At 48.7% G+C, this 16,136-nt stretch overlaps 1 protein-coding gene across 3 annotated transcripts in view; it reads left to right on the forward strand.

Annotated features, from left to right (window-relative positions):
• Positions 1-16,136, forward strand: part of TMCO4 (transmembrane and coiled-coil domains 4) — a 122,552-nt gene that overhangs the window by 35,041 nt on the left and 71,375 nt on the right. For all 3 annotated transcript variants that reach the window (XM_005544574.4, XM_005544572.4, XM_074018189.1), the window contains exon 6: positions 13,753-13,885. In XM_005544574.4, coding sequence (XP_005544631.3) covers positions 13,753-13,885 — 133 coding nt within the window. The remainder of the gene's footprint in view (positions 1-13,752; positions 13,886-16,136) is intronic.

Below are 16,136 nucleotides of genomic sequence, written 5' to 3' on the forward strand. Positions count from 1 at the left end.
CGGCCTCAGCAAGGAGAGCAGAGAGAGCAGGGGTGAGGGGCTGCCCCCGGAACCATTCCTCATGTTGCAGAACTGCTGCAGACCAGGTACAGAGGATAGAAGAGAGAGGGCTCAGAAGTGACGTCACAGCCCTTAGATTCTGGTGGTCTGGTGCCGGCTACAAGGGGACTGGGACTCTGTCTCAGGAATCCTGGCGTTTGTCTCCAGTGACCCTTTCAGGGCAGCTGGTAGTCAGGGACCCTAAAAGAGTAGGGTGCTGAGGCTTGCTCAAGCCCAGGCAGCAGGGTGGATGAACTGCTTTCTCCTGCGTGCTTGGTCATGCACGTGTATTTAGTGCAGTCAGTGCCTGCCAGGGTGGCAGGACACGTGGGTCACCCTACCCTGGGGATTCTTGCTATGAGCATAATACATTTTCTTTACCATTTTTAAAAAAGCCTCTAAGCCCTTACTACTCTCAGTGTGGTCCGTGGACCCAGCAGCATCGGCACTGCTGGGAGGTTTGTGAGAAATACAGAGTCTCAGCCCCCGCCCAGACCCGCTGATTGGGATCTGCATGGAACCCAGGCAATTCCTGAGTGCTTTCTACTCAGAGGAGCGCTGCTCTAAGGCTTCAAAGAGTTTGTTTGGGCCTACTGTATCCAAAGCATCTTAATTCCATATCGTGGAGCTGAAAGGGGTCTCCATGGGTGACCCGGCCAGCCTCTGCTTTCAGGCAGGTGAGGCCTTCGCTAATACTTTATTTAGCAGACACAGCCAAGTGGCCCCCAAGGGAGTGGCAAGGTTGGCCTGAGAACAGTGCTTCGGTCACTGGACTCTGAGTTTGGGGCATTTTCTGTCTGCACCCCCTGGAGCTTACATTTCCAGGGCCAGGGAGTCTCAGGAGTTGTCATAGATTTCATCACAGAGCGATTGTGTCACTTTATTTATTTTTTTAACAGAAGTGAGGGAAGAATAATAATATCTGATCCTCCTGGATTCCCTTGGAGAGAAAGGCTGGATTGCACAGTGGTCTGAGACTCGGGTTGCTGGAGATCAGGGCAGCAGCTCAGCACATAGAATCTAATATTGGAATCAGTATAATGGCGAAGCCACCATGTGCTAAGTCCTGGCTGCATGGCAGGCATGGCGCTAAGGGCTTGCGCTGGCATTTCATCTCTCATCCTCCAGTGAGGTGGTTAAGGCTGTTGCCCCCATCTTGCAGACCTGAATCTCACACATCAAAGTCAACTTGGATGATCCTCTCTGTCTTTTTTTTTTTTTTTGAGACGAAGTTTCGCTCTTATCCCCCAGGCTGGAGTACGGGTGACATGATCTTAGCTCACTGCAACCTCTGCCTCCTGGGTTCAAGCGATTCTTCTGTCTCAGCCTCCTGAGTAGCTGGGATTACAGGCATGTGCCATCACGCCTGGCTAATTTTTGTATTTTTAGTAGAGACGGGGTTTCACCATGTCGGCCAGGCTGATCTTGAATTCCTGACCTCAAGTGATCCACCCACCTCAGCCTCCCAAAGTGTTGAGATTACAGGCGTAAGCCATCGCCCCCAGCGATCCTCTCATTTTCACAGGTGGAGAGACTGAGGCCCAGAGAGGGGAAGGGGCTTCCTTGCGGACACACAGCGGCAGAGGTAGACTGGGAGTCAGAAGCAGTTCTCCAGCTTCCTGGGCCAGCCCTTCCTTTCTCTCATTGCCTCTTCATCAGGTAGAAAGAGAAGCAGCCTTGGGCCCGGAATCTGACTTTCCCTCTTTCCTCACCCAGAGAGAGTCATATGCATCCCACCACCTCTTTCTGCACCCCACCCCTGCAAACCCCAAACCATCTTAGGCACCTAAGATACCTCCACTGACTCTTCTCTGCTGTTTGTGACCTCGGAGCTGGCTGTGGCAGAAGAATTGAGTGGGTTTAAAACAGCCTGTCTTACATCATTGCCTGGTGCTTCATGCCCACCCAGGCACGTTCTCATTATAGGCGACATCTAAACCAGCATCGCCCTTAAAATTTCCATTGAGAATAGCCACCACTTATTAAGCACCAGTTAAATGCTGGTGACCTTACCTGGCTCTTGTCAATCACTGTTTCATTTCATCCTCACAGCCATCCTTTAAATGTAGGCGTTCCCACTTTACAGATGAGCAAACCGAGGCTCATAGAGGTGAAGTAATTGCCTAAGCTAGTAAGTGGCAGAGCTGGACACTCTAAAACAACTGCTGTTAGTCAAAACTTTGGCAGATTTTACCCTCAGGAATTAGGGAATTGAGGCATCCCCATGGAAATATGTCTCATATTTCTAATAGCTCATATCTAAATAATACCAGGCTTTGATAATGTCTGGGAGGTGCCTTTGGTTTATCTGATAGCCTCACCAGGTGCCAGCAGGTAACAGGAACAGCTTTAGTGGCACACTGGGACCCAATGGGAGCAGGTGCCAGGGCTCCAAAGGTCCCCAGAGGTCAGAGGCAGGTAGACCCTCAAATCACCTAGACTACCCTCTTATGTAGATGGGGAAACTGAGGCCCAGAGAGGGGAGTGGCTTGCTGACAGTTGTCATGTCTGACCTCTTTATCTGTTCTAATGAATGACCGGGACCAAGAATGGGGAGTATTTTGGGGGTTGATTGTATTACAATTCAAGCCCCACCTTGGCAAGTTACTAAATGTCTCTGTGCCTTGGTTTCCCCAGGTGTCCGAGGGAGTAACAGTAGTCTCTACCTAACAGGGCGGTGGTGAGGATTACATGAGCAAATCCTTGTAGAGTGCCCAGCATGGAGCTGGCAGGCAGGGCACAGGCTGTGAGTGTTGCTGGGGTGATGGTGGCCATGGTGAAATGGGAAAACCCTGGAGTCAGGGAACCTGGATGTTCGTCCTTTCTCTGAGACTCTTGCGCGTGACCTTGATCAGTCGCTTAACCTCTCTGAACTGCAATTTCAAGTACAAATAAGGGGCAAGAGCCAAATGTTCCATAAAAACACGATTTTTTAAAACTGTCTTGGGTTCTAAGACCATGATCTCGTAAATCATGTCAAGATCCTTACAAGGATCTTGTATGGAGAAGGTTGGTGTCTTGGATGGGCCAGTTGTCCAGGTCCTTCCCCATGAGCTCCATGAGGGCAGTGCCCTTGTTGGGCCTCTTTACCGTTGCATCCCAGCAAGTACAACACGGATGGACGCATGGCGGGCACTTGGTACTTGTTGGATGGAGGGAAGAAGGGAGGGCGCCATAGAAGGATGGGTGGGCGACTCTTCTTTGGAGAATGAGCTTAGATGCCGAGCAGCGTGGTTTGCTGAATGTCTTCCTTCTACAGAGATTGATGGGGGCAGAAGAGGAGGCTCTCTGTGCTGCAGGATTTCTCCCTGGGTGTGAGACGGACTGATTAGTCATGGAATCAGCCCAGGAAATCAACATGAAAAGCTGCATTTTTCAGAACTTCCTGGAAGGTTGACCTTTACTGAGAGTTTTGGGATCTTAGTCACCGAACGATGCCATATTGGCAGCTGGGTGGAATTTTTTGTGTGTACTAATCATTTCCTTCTCCTCATCTAGTAGCAACCCACGAAGCACTTTGCCCACACAACCGAAAAAATAAGTCTTTTACGTGATGAAAGTTAAACTAAATCTGAGCTGATAACTCTCAACCTCCACACAATTGACGTTTGAGGCTGGATCATTCTGTTGTGGGGGGCTATCCTGTGTGCTGTGGGCTGCTTAGCTGCATCCCTGGCCTACTAGATGCCAGTAGACATTCCTAAGCTGTGATAACCAAAAATGTCTCCAGACATTGCCAATGTCCTCTAGGAGGCAAAACTGAAAATATGGCCATCTCAGGTGGGGCTGGTTTACTTGCATTTAGTAATCTTCCTAAGCTCTTCCAGTTGCTCTTCTAGGCTGCTTACATAGATTCTGAGTTATTGCAGAGTATATGATCATCAGATCTGCTGCTGAGGCCGGTACTGTTAACCTGCTCTTACAAGGGGAAAATGAAGGTTCTGCAGGTTAAGTGAGTAGCCCAGGATCACATTTCAAAGTAAGTTTCAAAACTCCATTTAAGGCCAAGTGAATCTCACCGTGACCTCAGTATTGGTCCCTGGTAGACTTAAACCGCATAGTGATTTTTGCCCTCTGATCTCTGAATCCAAAGGGAGGGTCACCTCTAGGCCCTGGAACTGCAGGAGGCACACGCACTTGAGCCACAGCACTCTCTACCACAGACGTGGCTCTGCTTTCTGGCCTGGTGTTTATTACTGGATTGCAAACCCTGCCTCCCTGATGAATGAGAAAGGCTTGACATGTTAGTCTTGGGTTGAGGTAAAATGCAAATATTGTCACCTGGCTGCTGGGTTCTCCATCAACATCCTTTTTTAATTATTATTTTTTATTTTTATATTTTTTTATATGGAGTTTCACTCTTGTTGCCCAGGCTGGAGTGCAATGGCACAATCTTGGCTCACTACAACCTCCGCCTCCCAGGTTCAAGCAATTCTCTTGCCTCAGCCTCCCGAGTAGCCAGGATTACAGGCATGTGCCACCACACCCGGCTAATTTTTGTGTATTGTTAGTAGAGACAGGGTTTCTCCATGTTGGTCAGACTGGTCTCGAACTCCCGACCTCAGGTGATCTGCCCGCCTCAGCCTCCCAAAGTGCTGGGATTACAGGCGTGAGCCACTGCGCCCGGCCCAACATCCCTGAGATTCATACAGTTTATAATCCATATCCAAACAGCTTGGTCCATCTATTCCGCAAATAAGAACTGACACCTGCTGTGTGTGCCTGGCCCTGTGTGGGACACTGAGAGTAACTCTAATAGCAGATGCTCACTGAGTGCCTACTGTATGCCTGGCTCTGAGCTAAGTGCTTTCTTTATAGGAACTAATTCATTGAAACCCCACAATGGCCTTTGGAGGTAGATGCTGTTACTGTTCCCATTTTACAGCAGAGGAAACTGCAGCACAGAGAATAAAATGCCTGCCCAAGCTGGAAAGTGAGGAGTTAGGATTCCAGCCAGGCCTCGGGCTCCTGAGTCCACCTCTTAACTGCTGTTCCGCCTCCCACATGGAGATAAGTGGAGCCCTCACCCCTGCAGCTGACTTTAAGAGGGTTGGATGAGGCCTGAATGAAGGGCGGGCACCCATGCAGCCGGAACCAGAGGAGCTGCTGCTCTTACTGATCCTGCATCCAAGAAGGTGGAGATGGGAGGGTCTCAGAAGCAAACCCTTCTCTCTCCCCCTTGCTCCAAGACCACTGGTCTTGAAGTAAGTTTGTCGCCGCCTTAATGTCCTTAATCATCCTAAGCCGTGAGGACAAAAGGCAGGAGTCATCCCCAAGACGTCCTGAGTCTTGAGCCCATGAGGGCTCCGCAGCCAGGCTCAGCCTCTCAAAGTGGGGACCCTGGGCACACAACAGGGCTTAAACCCATTACTCAGCAATGGACAGGGTGTATGGGACTGGAATACTGTGTAATTTCTTCTTTATATGGAAAATAATTCATTTAGGGTAAAAATGGGGCTATGTAATAAATATTCTAGAAAAAGCATATAATTTTAAAAGTTGGTAAATCAAGGGATAGTAGTGTGGTGGGTAGGGTAAGCAGTTGTATGAGTGTGACCTATGAGGTGTGTCCTCGGACCCAGGGGGAAGAGGGACAAGGGGCCCCTGCCCTGGCACAGCAGCAGGCAGCCCACAGCCTCACCCTGGCACCCTGGCTCAGAGAGTGGCTTCTTAACAGGTACAGGATGGAGGAAACATGACAATTTCCCATAAAGTAATATCAGCCACCCTGTATCAGGCACTTACTGTGTCCCAGGTGCCAGCCAAGCTCACCACATCCATCTTCTTATTGCCCCAAAACAAAAGCCCGATCAAAAAGATATTCTTGGCCTGTAACAATCCCAGCACTTGGGAGGATGAGGCAGGCAAATCACTTGAAGTCGGGAGCTCGAGACCAGCCTGGGCAACATGGTGAAACCCCCTCACTACTAAAAATACAAACATTAACCAGGCATGGTGGTGGGTGCCTGTGATTCCAGCTACTCGGGAGGCTGAGGCACAAGAATCGCTTGAACCCTGGAGACGGAGATTGCAGTGAGCCAAGATCGTGCCACTGCACTCCAGCCTGGGTGAGAAAGTAAAACTCCATCTCAAAAAAAAAAAAAAAAAAAAAGATATTCTTATTCCCCTTTTGCAGATGAAGAAACTGAGGCTCAGAGAAGTTAAGAGACTTTCTGAAGCCATTCAGCTAGTAGGAACTCAGATCAAGATTTAAACCCAGGTCTGTTTGACAAAGGCTGAAGTTTCTGCCTCTGGGTGCCTTCACTTTGGTCTGGAGGGCAGCCCCCAAAGGATGGGGATTGACCATGATCTCCTCCCAAAGGTGTGGGCTCTCCCAGCAGGTACCAGGTCAACCCCGACCCACGCTCAGAGATGGAGCCATTACTGGGAACGGGCTGGTTCAACACCTTACAACAGGAGGCTGTCCTGCCCCCCGCTCCTGATTTGGGGGATTTGGAAATATGGGGAAGGTCAGGATTGTTATCACAACTTGTGGGTGCAACTGGCATTTAGGGCCAAGTTCCCGGGGTGCTGCTGTCCTTTGATGCATGAGAGTGTTACATAATGAAGTATGGAACGCAACTGCTTTTGTATTGAGAAATGCTGGTGGGCGAAGGAGTCCCGTCGTGAATACACAGCCTGACTCTGAACATGCCCCTTGCTGAAGCAGGGGGACCAGTTGGCTCCAGGGGCTCCCACAGTATGTGGTTGTGTGTCTGGGATGGGCACCAGGGCTAATCCCACAGTTCTGGGTGGCTGGCACACTTCTGCCCTCTGGTGGCAGAGCCGAGATCCCTGGGTCACCCTTCCCAATCCCCCATCTTTCCAAAGAACTGTTATCCCGTGATACGTAACTTTTAGGTGTGCCTGTGGCCCGTGACCTAGGGCTGCCCCTGAGATTGTATGTATACCCCATGTGCATGAACTATAGGATTCCCAGCTGGCCAAACGGGATTGTCCTAAGACACCAAACTCCCTCAAGAGTAAGAGATTTGCCTTTAAAAGGCAGTCATAGTGGAATGAGCAGAAATGTTGGCATCAGATAATTTGGATTATAATCCAAGCTCCAGCACTCTCTAAACTGTGTGGCTTTGAGAAAGTTTCTTATCCACTCTACACCTGTTCTTTCCTCGTTTGCAAAATGCAGCATCATAGTGACAACCTGCTAGGACCATTGGGAGGATCAGCAATCACAAGTGCAAGCTCCTGCCATGATGCCTGCTGCTTAGGAGCAGGCCAGGGATGCTGGGTTCCCTTCCCTGCAGAGGTGGCGGGAGGAGCATCGCCCTCTGCCTCCAGGCGTGAGCACATCCAGACCATCTCAGACTGGGAGGAGCTCATTTCCAAGAGGGGAGCCCAGTGCTCTGTTTCCTGGGGTAGGAATCACTTGTTTCAGAATCACTGGGAGCGGAGAGTGTTGTTAAAAGTTCAGATTCCTAAGCCCCACCCCAGATCTCCTGCATGTGGGACTGAGGAAGCTGAAATTCCACAAGCTCTCTGGGACCTTGATGTTCCCTAAACTCTAAGAACCACTGTCCCGCTGTGACTCTCAAGTCTCCACATGGCCATGTTGCTGTTGGGCTGTTTCAAGTCCATTTGGCCTTGGGCTTTGAAGGTCTCTCCTTGTGAGGAGGAACAGGTACCCTGAAGCTGACCCTCAGATCTCTGAGCTGGAAAGGACCTCCAGAGACTAACTCCTTTGGTCCTTCTGGCAGGGTCCAAAAGTCTGGGCCTGGACACTGGACTAGAATCTGCACAGCTCTCAGGAGCAACAGGGGGATGTCGCAGCCCCCACTGATCATGGGCTGACCCAGATTTAGAAGGAGGCCATGAGGAAGGAGCTCAGGCTGGAAGCATGGGCAGGCTTGGGAGAGAGGTGTGTGACTGGAAGACAGTGTTCTGCTAGCTCGTGGCCCTGCTTCCCATGTCATGGTGTCATGGTGCGGGGAAGGGGTGGCGGTCAGGTGCATAGCCTCTGCAGCCAGGCTGCCACTTTACTATTCACTGGCTGGGTGAACCTGGGCCCCTGGCCTAAGCTGTCTGCACCTCACCTTCCTTTTTGAGAAGATGGACTTTCTATAGTACCTGCCACTTCAGAGGCTCATAAGGATTCAGTAAGCCACTACATGCAGAAAGTATAGTACAGAATCTGATCTAGATGAGTAGGTGATAAATGAAGCTTCCAGATTAATAGGATTATTGATCATAGGATGTTTCTGCTGAAAGGGGATACACATCTCATCCAGCAGAACTGTCCCCCGCATTTGGATCTTTCCCAACAGAGTTCCACTAGCTCAGTCATTCATTCATTTCTACAAATATTCCATTCTTCTTGCATACAAAGATTATTAAACCTCTGCTTTGTTTTTGGCATGGGCCGAGGTACTAGGGATGCACAGTGGATTTGGAGCTTATATTTTATATTCTAGAAGAAGAGACAAACAAGTAGGCAAATAATATATATATATATATATATATTTGTTTTAAATGGTGATAAGAAGAAATGGCTGGTCATAGTGGCTCATGCCTTTAATCCCACCACCCACTTTGGGAGGCAAATGTGGGTGGATTGCTGGAGAGATATATGTATAAATTATCTGAGCATGGAAGCACATGCCTGTAGTCCCAACTACTCAGGAGGCTGAGATGGGGGATCACTTGAGCCCGGGAGGCTGAGGCTGCAGTGAGCCAAGATCATACCACTGCACTCCAGCCTGGGTGACAGTGAGACCCTGTCTCAAAAAAAAAAAAAAGAAAAAAGAAAGAAAGAAAAAAGATAAGAAATAACTCATGGTAAAAGACTAGGAAGCAGTGGACTGGGTCAGGGAGGGCTTTTCTGAGAAGCTGAAATTTGAGGAAGGAACTGAGTGTTCCAGGCATGGTCAAGCCTCTGACATTTGTGGCATGTGCCTGTAGTCCCAGCTACTTGGGAGGCCGAGGTGGGAGGATTGCTTAAGGCTAGGAGTTTGAGACCAGCCTGGGCAACATAGCAAGATCCCCATCTCTTAAAACAGAAAAAAAAAAAGACTATGACATTTAAGAATAATTCACCACTGGCCGGGCATGGTGGCTCAAGCCTGTAATCCCAGTACTTTGGGAGGCCGAGACGGGCGGATCACGAGGTCAGGAGATCGAGACCATCCTGGCTAACACGGTGAAACCCCATCTCTACTAAAAAATACAAAAAATTAGCCGGGCGCAGTGGTGGGCGTCTGTAGTCCCAGCTACTCGGGAGGCTGAGGCAGGAGAATGGCGTAAACCCGGGAGGCGGAGCTTGCAGTGAGCTGAGATCTGGCCACTGCACTCCAGCCTGGGCGACAGAGCGAGACTCTGTCTCAAAAAAAAAAAAAAAAAAAAGAATTCACCACTGTAAGAGAAGACCCCACTGAGAGGAGGAGAGAGGCCTTAACCCATCAATCCACTCTCCTCTAGTCCCCTGGGGGAGCAGGACTCGGAGGGTACTAGAGAGGGAGAGGGAGTCTCAGGTGGAGGTGGGAGGCAGGGAAAGGTCTTTTGTGCTGCCTGGGGCAGGTGGCCACAGCAAAGAACCCTGGCAGGCGAGAGAGAATTTTGGTCAGCTAATGACTCAACACATCTTAGCTGTGCACCTACTAACTGCCAGGCATTGTCCCAGGCAGTGGGAGAACAGCAAGGAACAAAGCAAAGGTCCCTGCCCTTGTGGGACAGGCATTCTGATGAGGAAAGGCAGACAATAAACCTATACAGGGAAATGGGGTAATGGAGATGGGGTGACTAGGGGCTGAGCTGTTCTAATTCAGGAGCCGCTGGCTCCTCTGAGGAGGTGATATTTAAGTGGAGACCTGACTGATGGGAAAGGGCAGCCAAGCAGAGATCTGGGGCAGGAGCTTCCCAGATATCAAAAACCGCAAGTGCAAAGGCCCCGAAGCAGCCATGAGCTTGGCTTCTTGAGCTGCTGGTGCCTGAAGCAGGGCCGGGTAGAAGGTAAGGTGGGAGAGGGTGGCAGGAAGGGGCTGGATAATGTGCAGTCTTGCAGACCATGGAAAGAAATGTGGACTTTATTCTAAGTGCACTGGGGAGTGGTCAGAGAGCTGTAAGCCAGGGAGAGAACACGACCGGATCGATGACTTTAAAGAAGCTCAGTGGCTGCCGTTTGGCAAATGGAGTGCAGAGGCAAGAGTGGAAGATAAGAAAGTGGTGAGGCGGCTGGTGGTTGGAGAGCGATGGCTGTGGTGGTGGCAGTGGAGATGGAGTGAAGTGGTCAGACTCAGGATCTATGTTTTGCAGGTGTAGCAGTCAGCATCAGCTGGTGGGGTGGATGTCGGGACAGGGAAACAAGAAGTAAGAACAATGCCCAGGCTTGTGGTCTGAGCCCCAGGGTGGATGGAGCACTTTTTTATTATTTATTTTATTTTATTTTATTTTGTTTTTGAGACGGAGCCTCCCTCTGTTGCCCAGGCTGGAGTACAGTGGCATGATCTTGGCTCACTGTAACCTCTGCCTCCCAGGTTCAAGCAATTCTCCTGCCTCAGTCTCCCAAGTAGCTGGGATTACAAATGTGCGCCACCACACCCGGCTAATTTTTGCATTTTTTAGTCGAGAAGGAGTTTCACCATATTGGCCACGCTGGTCTTGAACTCCTGACCTCAAGTGATTGGCCCGCCTCGGCCTCCCAAAGTGCTGGAATTCTAGGCACAGGCATGAGCCACCGTGCCTGGCCTATGGGGAACCTTTTATTGGGACTGGCTCTCAAGGAGCAAGTTGGCCCCCTGGCATGTTGGCAGTAGAGCCTGGGCCAGAGAATGTCAGTATCCTGGGTAGCCCAGGACTCTGTCCCTCCCTACTGCCTTCTAGACGAGGAGATTCGCTCCTAGAGCTTCCAGAAGGAACATGCCTTGAACTACGAACCAGCATCCCAGCCACCAAGTCCTTGAAATGACCTGTACACAAGGCTAAGATACAAAGCCCCGTGCCTGAGATTACCACAGGAGTGTTAATCACACGTGCACCCGGCAGCCTGCATGCTAGAAGGTGAATCACTGCAGCCTTGACCAGTGGAGTATGTATTAGCAACTAATTATCATTGCCACCAATTAATCATCAGAGCCAAAGCTTGGTTTCTACAACCCGATTATCACGTGGGCACAGTAGTCTTTGTTCCTATGGGGAAAGCAAGGAACTCCTTTTTTCCGTGAAGTTTGCTGAACCTAATAACCCCAAGCCACAGCACGTGGTGTCTGTCTCCAGCACGTAGACAGCTCCTCATCCCGGGAGACAGCAGGGCAGCCCCGAGAGACCCTGTTCCACTCTGGGGACCCTGGGTCAAGGAAGGAACTGATTTCTTTTGTAGAAGCTGAAACCTCAAACTTCAAGACTTCAGAGACTGCATCATGGTAAATGGGAAAAGAGGGTCCCCTATACCAGAACTCAGGAAACTCTATTTTTGGCAAGCTTCTCAGGTCATGCTGATAGGCAGCTGAACTGGGGAATTGGCGTTTTAGACAATTCGTGTCTTCACAGGGCCAGGGCACACGGGAAGGTGAGTGCGGAGTAGCTGAATGCCAGGTCCTTGTGACTTTCTCTGTCAAAAAGATTCAATTTGGAAGCCTGTCATAGTACTTGAGTCACAGAGAATTTGACCTAAAAATCAGAAGAGTTTATTCATTGGTTCATTCACTGTGTAAACATTTTTTGAGTTCTTACTAAGTGTCACACCCCAGGTAGGTACAGGGGTTGGAAAAACAGATGACTAAGCTTACAGTCTACTAAGATATGACGAGTACAATCAAATGGGGAAGATACTGAGAGAGAGGCCTGTATAAGTCATCAGAGACCCCCAAAAGAAGGAATTATGCAGAGAGGGTTCAGAGAGGAGGTGATGGTTGAGCCAGGTCAAGGGTTAAGTGATAGAATAATGGCCCCTAAAGATGTTCACATCCAAATCCCTGGCAACTGAATATGTTACCCTGCATGGCAAAAGGGACTTTGCAGGTGTGATTACATTAAGCATCTTGGGATGGGGAGACGATCCTGGGCTTTCCAGATAGGCCTAATGCAATCACAAGGTCTTTGTAAGAGGAAAACAGGAGGATCTAAGTCAGAGTAGGAGATGTGACCATGGGAGCAGAGGCTGGAGTGATTGGAGGGAGGGGCCACAAGCCAAGGAAAACAGGCTGGGAAAAGCAAGAAAACAGATTCTCTCCTTGCTAACACTGTGATTTTAGAATATCTGGCCTTCAGAACCATAAGATACTAAATTTGAATTGTCAGCCAGGCGCAGTGGCTCACGCCTCAGCCTCCCAAGTTGCTGGAAATTGCAGGCGCCCCCCACCACGCCTGGCTAATTTTTGTATTTTTAGTAGAGATGGGGTTTCACCATGTTGGCCAGGCTGGTCTCGAACTCCTGGCTTCAAGTGATCTGCCTACCTCAGCGTCCCAAAGTGCTAGGATTACAGGCACCCGGCCTCCTTCATTTTTTTTTTTTCCTGTGCGGTATTTGTTTTTTGTTTTGTTTCTTAGTTGGGATCTCATGACATGTTATCCAGTCCATCTTCTATGCATTAAAAATTTTGTTTCATTGTATAAGCATTTATTTTCCTTTTTCTTTATTTATATATCCAAACAGAACTGTCTCTTTTTTATTTTTATTTTTTTAAATTATTGAGATGGGATCTTGCTATGTTGCCCAGGCTGATCTGGAGCTCCTGAGCTCAAGTGATCCTCCCATGTCAGCTCCCAAAGTGCCTGGGATTATAGACATGTACCACCACTTAGCCATAAATTCTCTTAGCCATAAATTCTTCTGGGTAAGAACTTATTTTTGAAAGTTATGACATACTTTTCTTGGGAATCATTTTTTATGGCCCCATGGTTTTCAGCTGGATAGGTGTGGTTTATAACTAATTTCCTGATGTTGGAAATCTCCAGGTTGTTTCCAATTTCATATTATAAATACAGCATAGTGCCTTTATTTACTACAAATCGTCTGCATTTACGGTTGTTTTCTTAAGATTAAAATTCCAGAAATGGAATTCCTGGGGCAAAGGGGATGTATTTTTTTAAGTTTTTGATATGTGTTGTCCAGTTGCCCTCCAGAACGTTTATACCAGTGCATACTTCCACCAGCAATGTCTTTGAGCACCCATTGAGCACCCATTTTTATCATCTCCTTCACAGCTGTGAAATTTTAAAAACTGATCTTTGCTCATTTGACTGGTGAGAAATACCACCTTCCTTTTTTCTTTTTTGAGACAGGGTCTCACTCTGTCACCCAGGCTGGAGTGCAGTGGCATGATCACGGCTCACTGCAGCCTCAACCTCCTAGGCTCAAGAGATCCTCCTGCGTCAGCCCCCTGAGTAGCTAGGACCACAGGCACTCACTACAATGCCTGGCTAATTTTTGTATTTTTTTGTAGAGGTCGGGGGCGGTCTCACTATGTTGCCCAGGCTGGTCTTGAACTCCTGGACTCAAGCAATCTGCCTGTCTCAGCCTCCCAAAGTGCGGGGATTACAGGAGTGAGCCACTGCACCCAGTCCCACCTTGCTTTTGCTGAATATTTTAATAGTTGTGTAGTATTCTGTCCAGGCAACTGTGTCATTTTCTTTCATTGACTGGCTCCCATGGAGTTGTACATTTAGGCTGTTTCCAGTGTGGGTTTTATCAGTTACACTGCTAACCTCACTGTTCTTAAAACCTAAACTGATTCTTTTCTGCTGTTGTTTCTGTCTTTCGAGGGCACTATGATGCCCGGGCCAGAGTCCTCGTGTGCCACATGACCTCCCTGCTCCAGGTGCCCTTGGAGGAGCTGGATGTCCTTGAAGAGACGTTCCTGGAGAGCCTGAAGGAAATCAAAGAGGAGGAATCTGAGTAAGAGAGCCCTGCGACCCCCATCAGGATCCAAGGATCTCCACTTCAGTGTACTTTGCAGATAACAGAGTCCCCTTCTCCCTTTAAGAGATGGTATAGTGAGGTAAAAGGAGCCCTGGACAGAGTCCCAGCTATAGCCCTGACTCGCTGGGTGGCCTTAGCAAGCTACTTACCCTCTCTGGGCCTCTGACTTCATTTGCAAGAAGAAAAGATGAAATGGGCCAGACACGGTGGCTTACGCCTGTAATCCCAGCACTCTGGTACACTGAGGCAGGCGGATCACTTGAGGTCAGGAGTTCGAGACCAGCCTAGCCAGCATGATAAAACCCCATCTCTACTAAAAATACAAAAATTAGCCGGGCATGGTGGCATGCACCTGTAATCCCAGCTACTCGGGAGGCTGAGCCAGGAGAATCACTTGAACCAGGGAGGCGGAGGTTGCAGTGAGCCAAGATTGTGCCACTGCACTCCAGTATGGGTGACAGAATGAGACTCTTGTCTCAAAAAAAAAAAGAAAAGATGAAATGAATGATTGCTAAGAGCCTTGAATCTGTGACTTTAACATCCTGAGGCCCTGACACCCTGTTCCACCTCAGGCTCTTGTGACACCTGGTTCAAGGGCACAATTGACCTAGATTCAGTTCCTTTTCTGATACCTGTCCACTGCTTGACATTGAGCAGGTGGCCTTGCTTTTCTAAGCTGCAATATTCTTATCTATGAAACAGGAATATGGATAGTGCCCTCCCAGGATCACTGGGAAGAATGAATATCTGCACATTATAAAATGCCTGACCCAGGGCTGGCACACAGCAAGTACTCGGTAGATGTGAGTCCTCCCCTCCCTGACATGTCCCAGACCCATCAGTTGTAGAGTTGCTTTGCTGTCTATATATGGTCAAGAGTGTGTAGAAGGAAATAATCCTGGTAACTTGGCCGGAGCTCAGCTCTCTGCAGACACTTTACACAGGATCTAATCCCAGAGCAATAAATCGATTTCAGTCACAGCCTAATCATAGGCTCCTGGCACCAGGCACGTCTCCCAGCTCTGGGTTTTGTTTCAGTTGTGGTGGTGTTCTTTGACCAGCCAGGTTACACCAGGTCAGCCCGCCTGAGAATTTAATCCTAAAGCCAAATTGACACCCAGAGCCACCCTCATGCCACAGTTAGTAGAGCAAAGACAAGGGGTATTTCCTTGAGAAAGGGGGAAACTTGGTTTGTTGAAATAACCTGTAGACATACTAGCTTTGACCCCTAGAGTTGGGTCAGTATAGAAATACCTGGATCCATGCCAATTACCATAATCACGAGGGCATCCTAGGTTCTTTGGATATGTCGGGAATTTATAGGATCTTATATGCCTTGAAATTAAAGGAACCTCTCAGTTATTATTTGGAAATCTTATTATCAGAGAGAAATGTATTACCCGGAGTGATTTGTTCTGATAATACCAGTAATGCCCGGTCAGGGAAGATATAAACCAGAAGGTCTAACACAGGCCAGTTCTGCCACTTACCAGCCACGTGAGCTTGGGCATTATTTAACTTCTCTGAGCTTCAACTTCCTCACCTGTAAAATGGGTATAATAGTAGCGCCCTCCTCACAGGGTTCTTGTGAGGCCTAAATGAGTTCATATATATGTGAAGTGTTTCAGGTGAGCCTGGGACAGAGTAACTAGTTCATAAATATTATTTGTTGTTGTTAATAATACTGTTCTAATTGTGTTATTACAGACCCTTTTATAGACTATTATAGATCCTATTGCAGTCTATGTGTAGACCCTTTCCCCGGAAAAAGGCTTCACACATGTAATTGTTGATGCAATGTTAGGGACTTTGGAGACCTCTCAGATTCTGTGGTTTCTGGAAGGATCTGAGACCCAGGGAAGCCATAGCAACTGTTCAGCCAGGAGACCTGGCTCTCGGTTTGATTCTGCTTCTAACCCTCTGTGTGGCCTTGGGCACGTGGCTTTCCCTCTGTGGACACCAGCACACATTTTCGTTGTTTACCTAAACAATTAAGGGATTGAATGATATGTAGATTTCTTTTGACTGTAAGGTTTTGTGTTTCTGGGAGGTGAGTTCCTTACTAGGCCCACCAAGGTGACTCTTTGCAGCTGAGGTCTAGAGTGTGACGTCCCACCCATCCCACCCCTCTGCTCCTGGGTCCCCGTCTGAGCCCTAAGGCCACCCAGCTTCCCTCACTTGTTTAGTGACTTCACCTCTCCTCTCTGTGCCTCGTTTCTTCGTCTCT

Source organism: Macaca fascicularis, chromosome 1 (genome assembly GCF_037993035.2).
Source record: "Macaca fascicularis isolate 582-1 chromosome 1, T2T-MFA8v1.1".
Taxonomy (NCBI): Eukaryota; Metazoa; Chordata; class Mammalia; order Primates; family Cercopithecidae; genus Macaca; species Macaca fascicularis.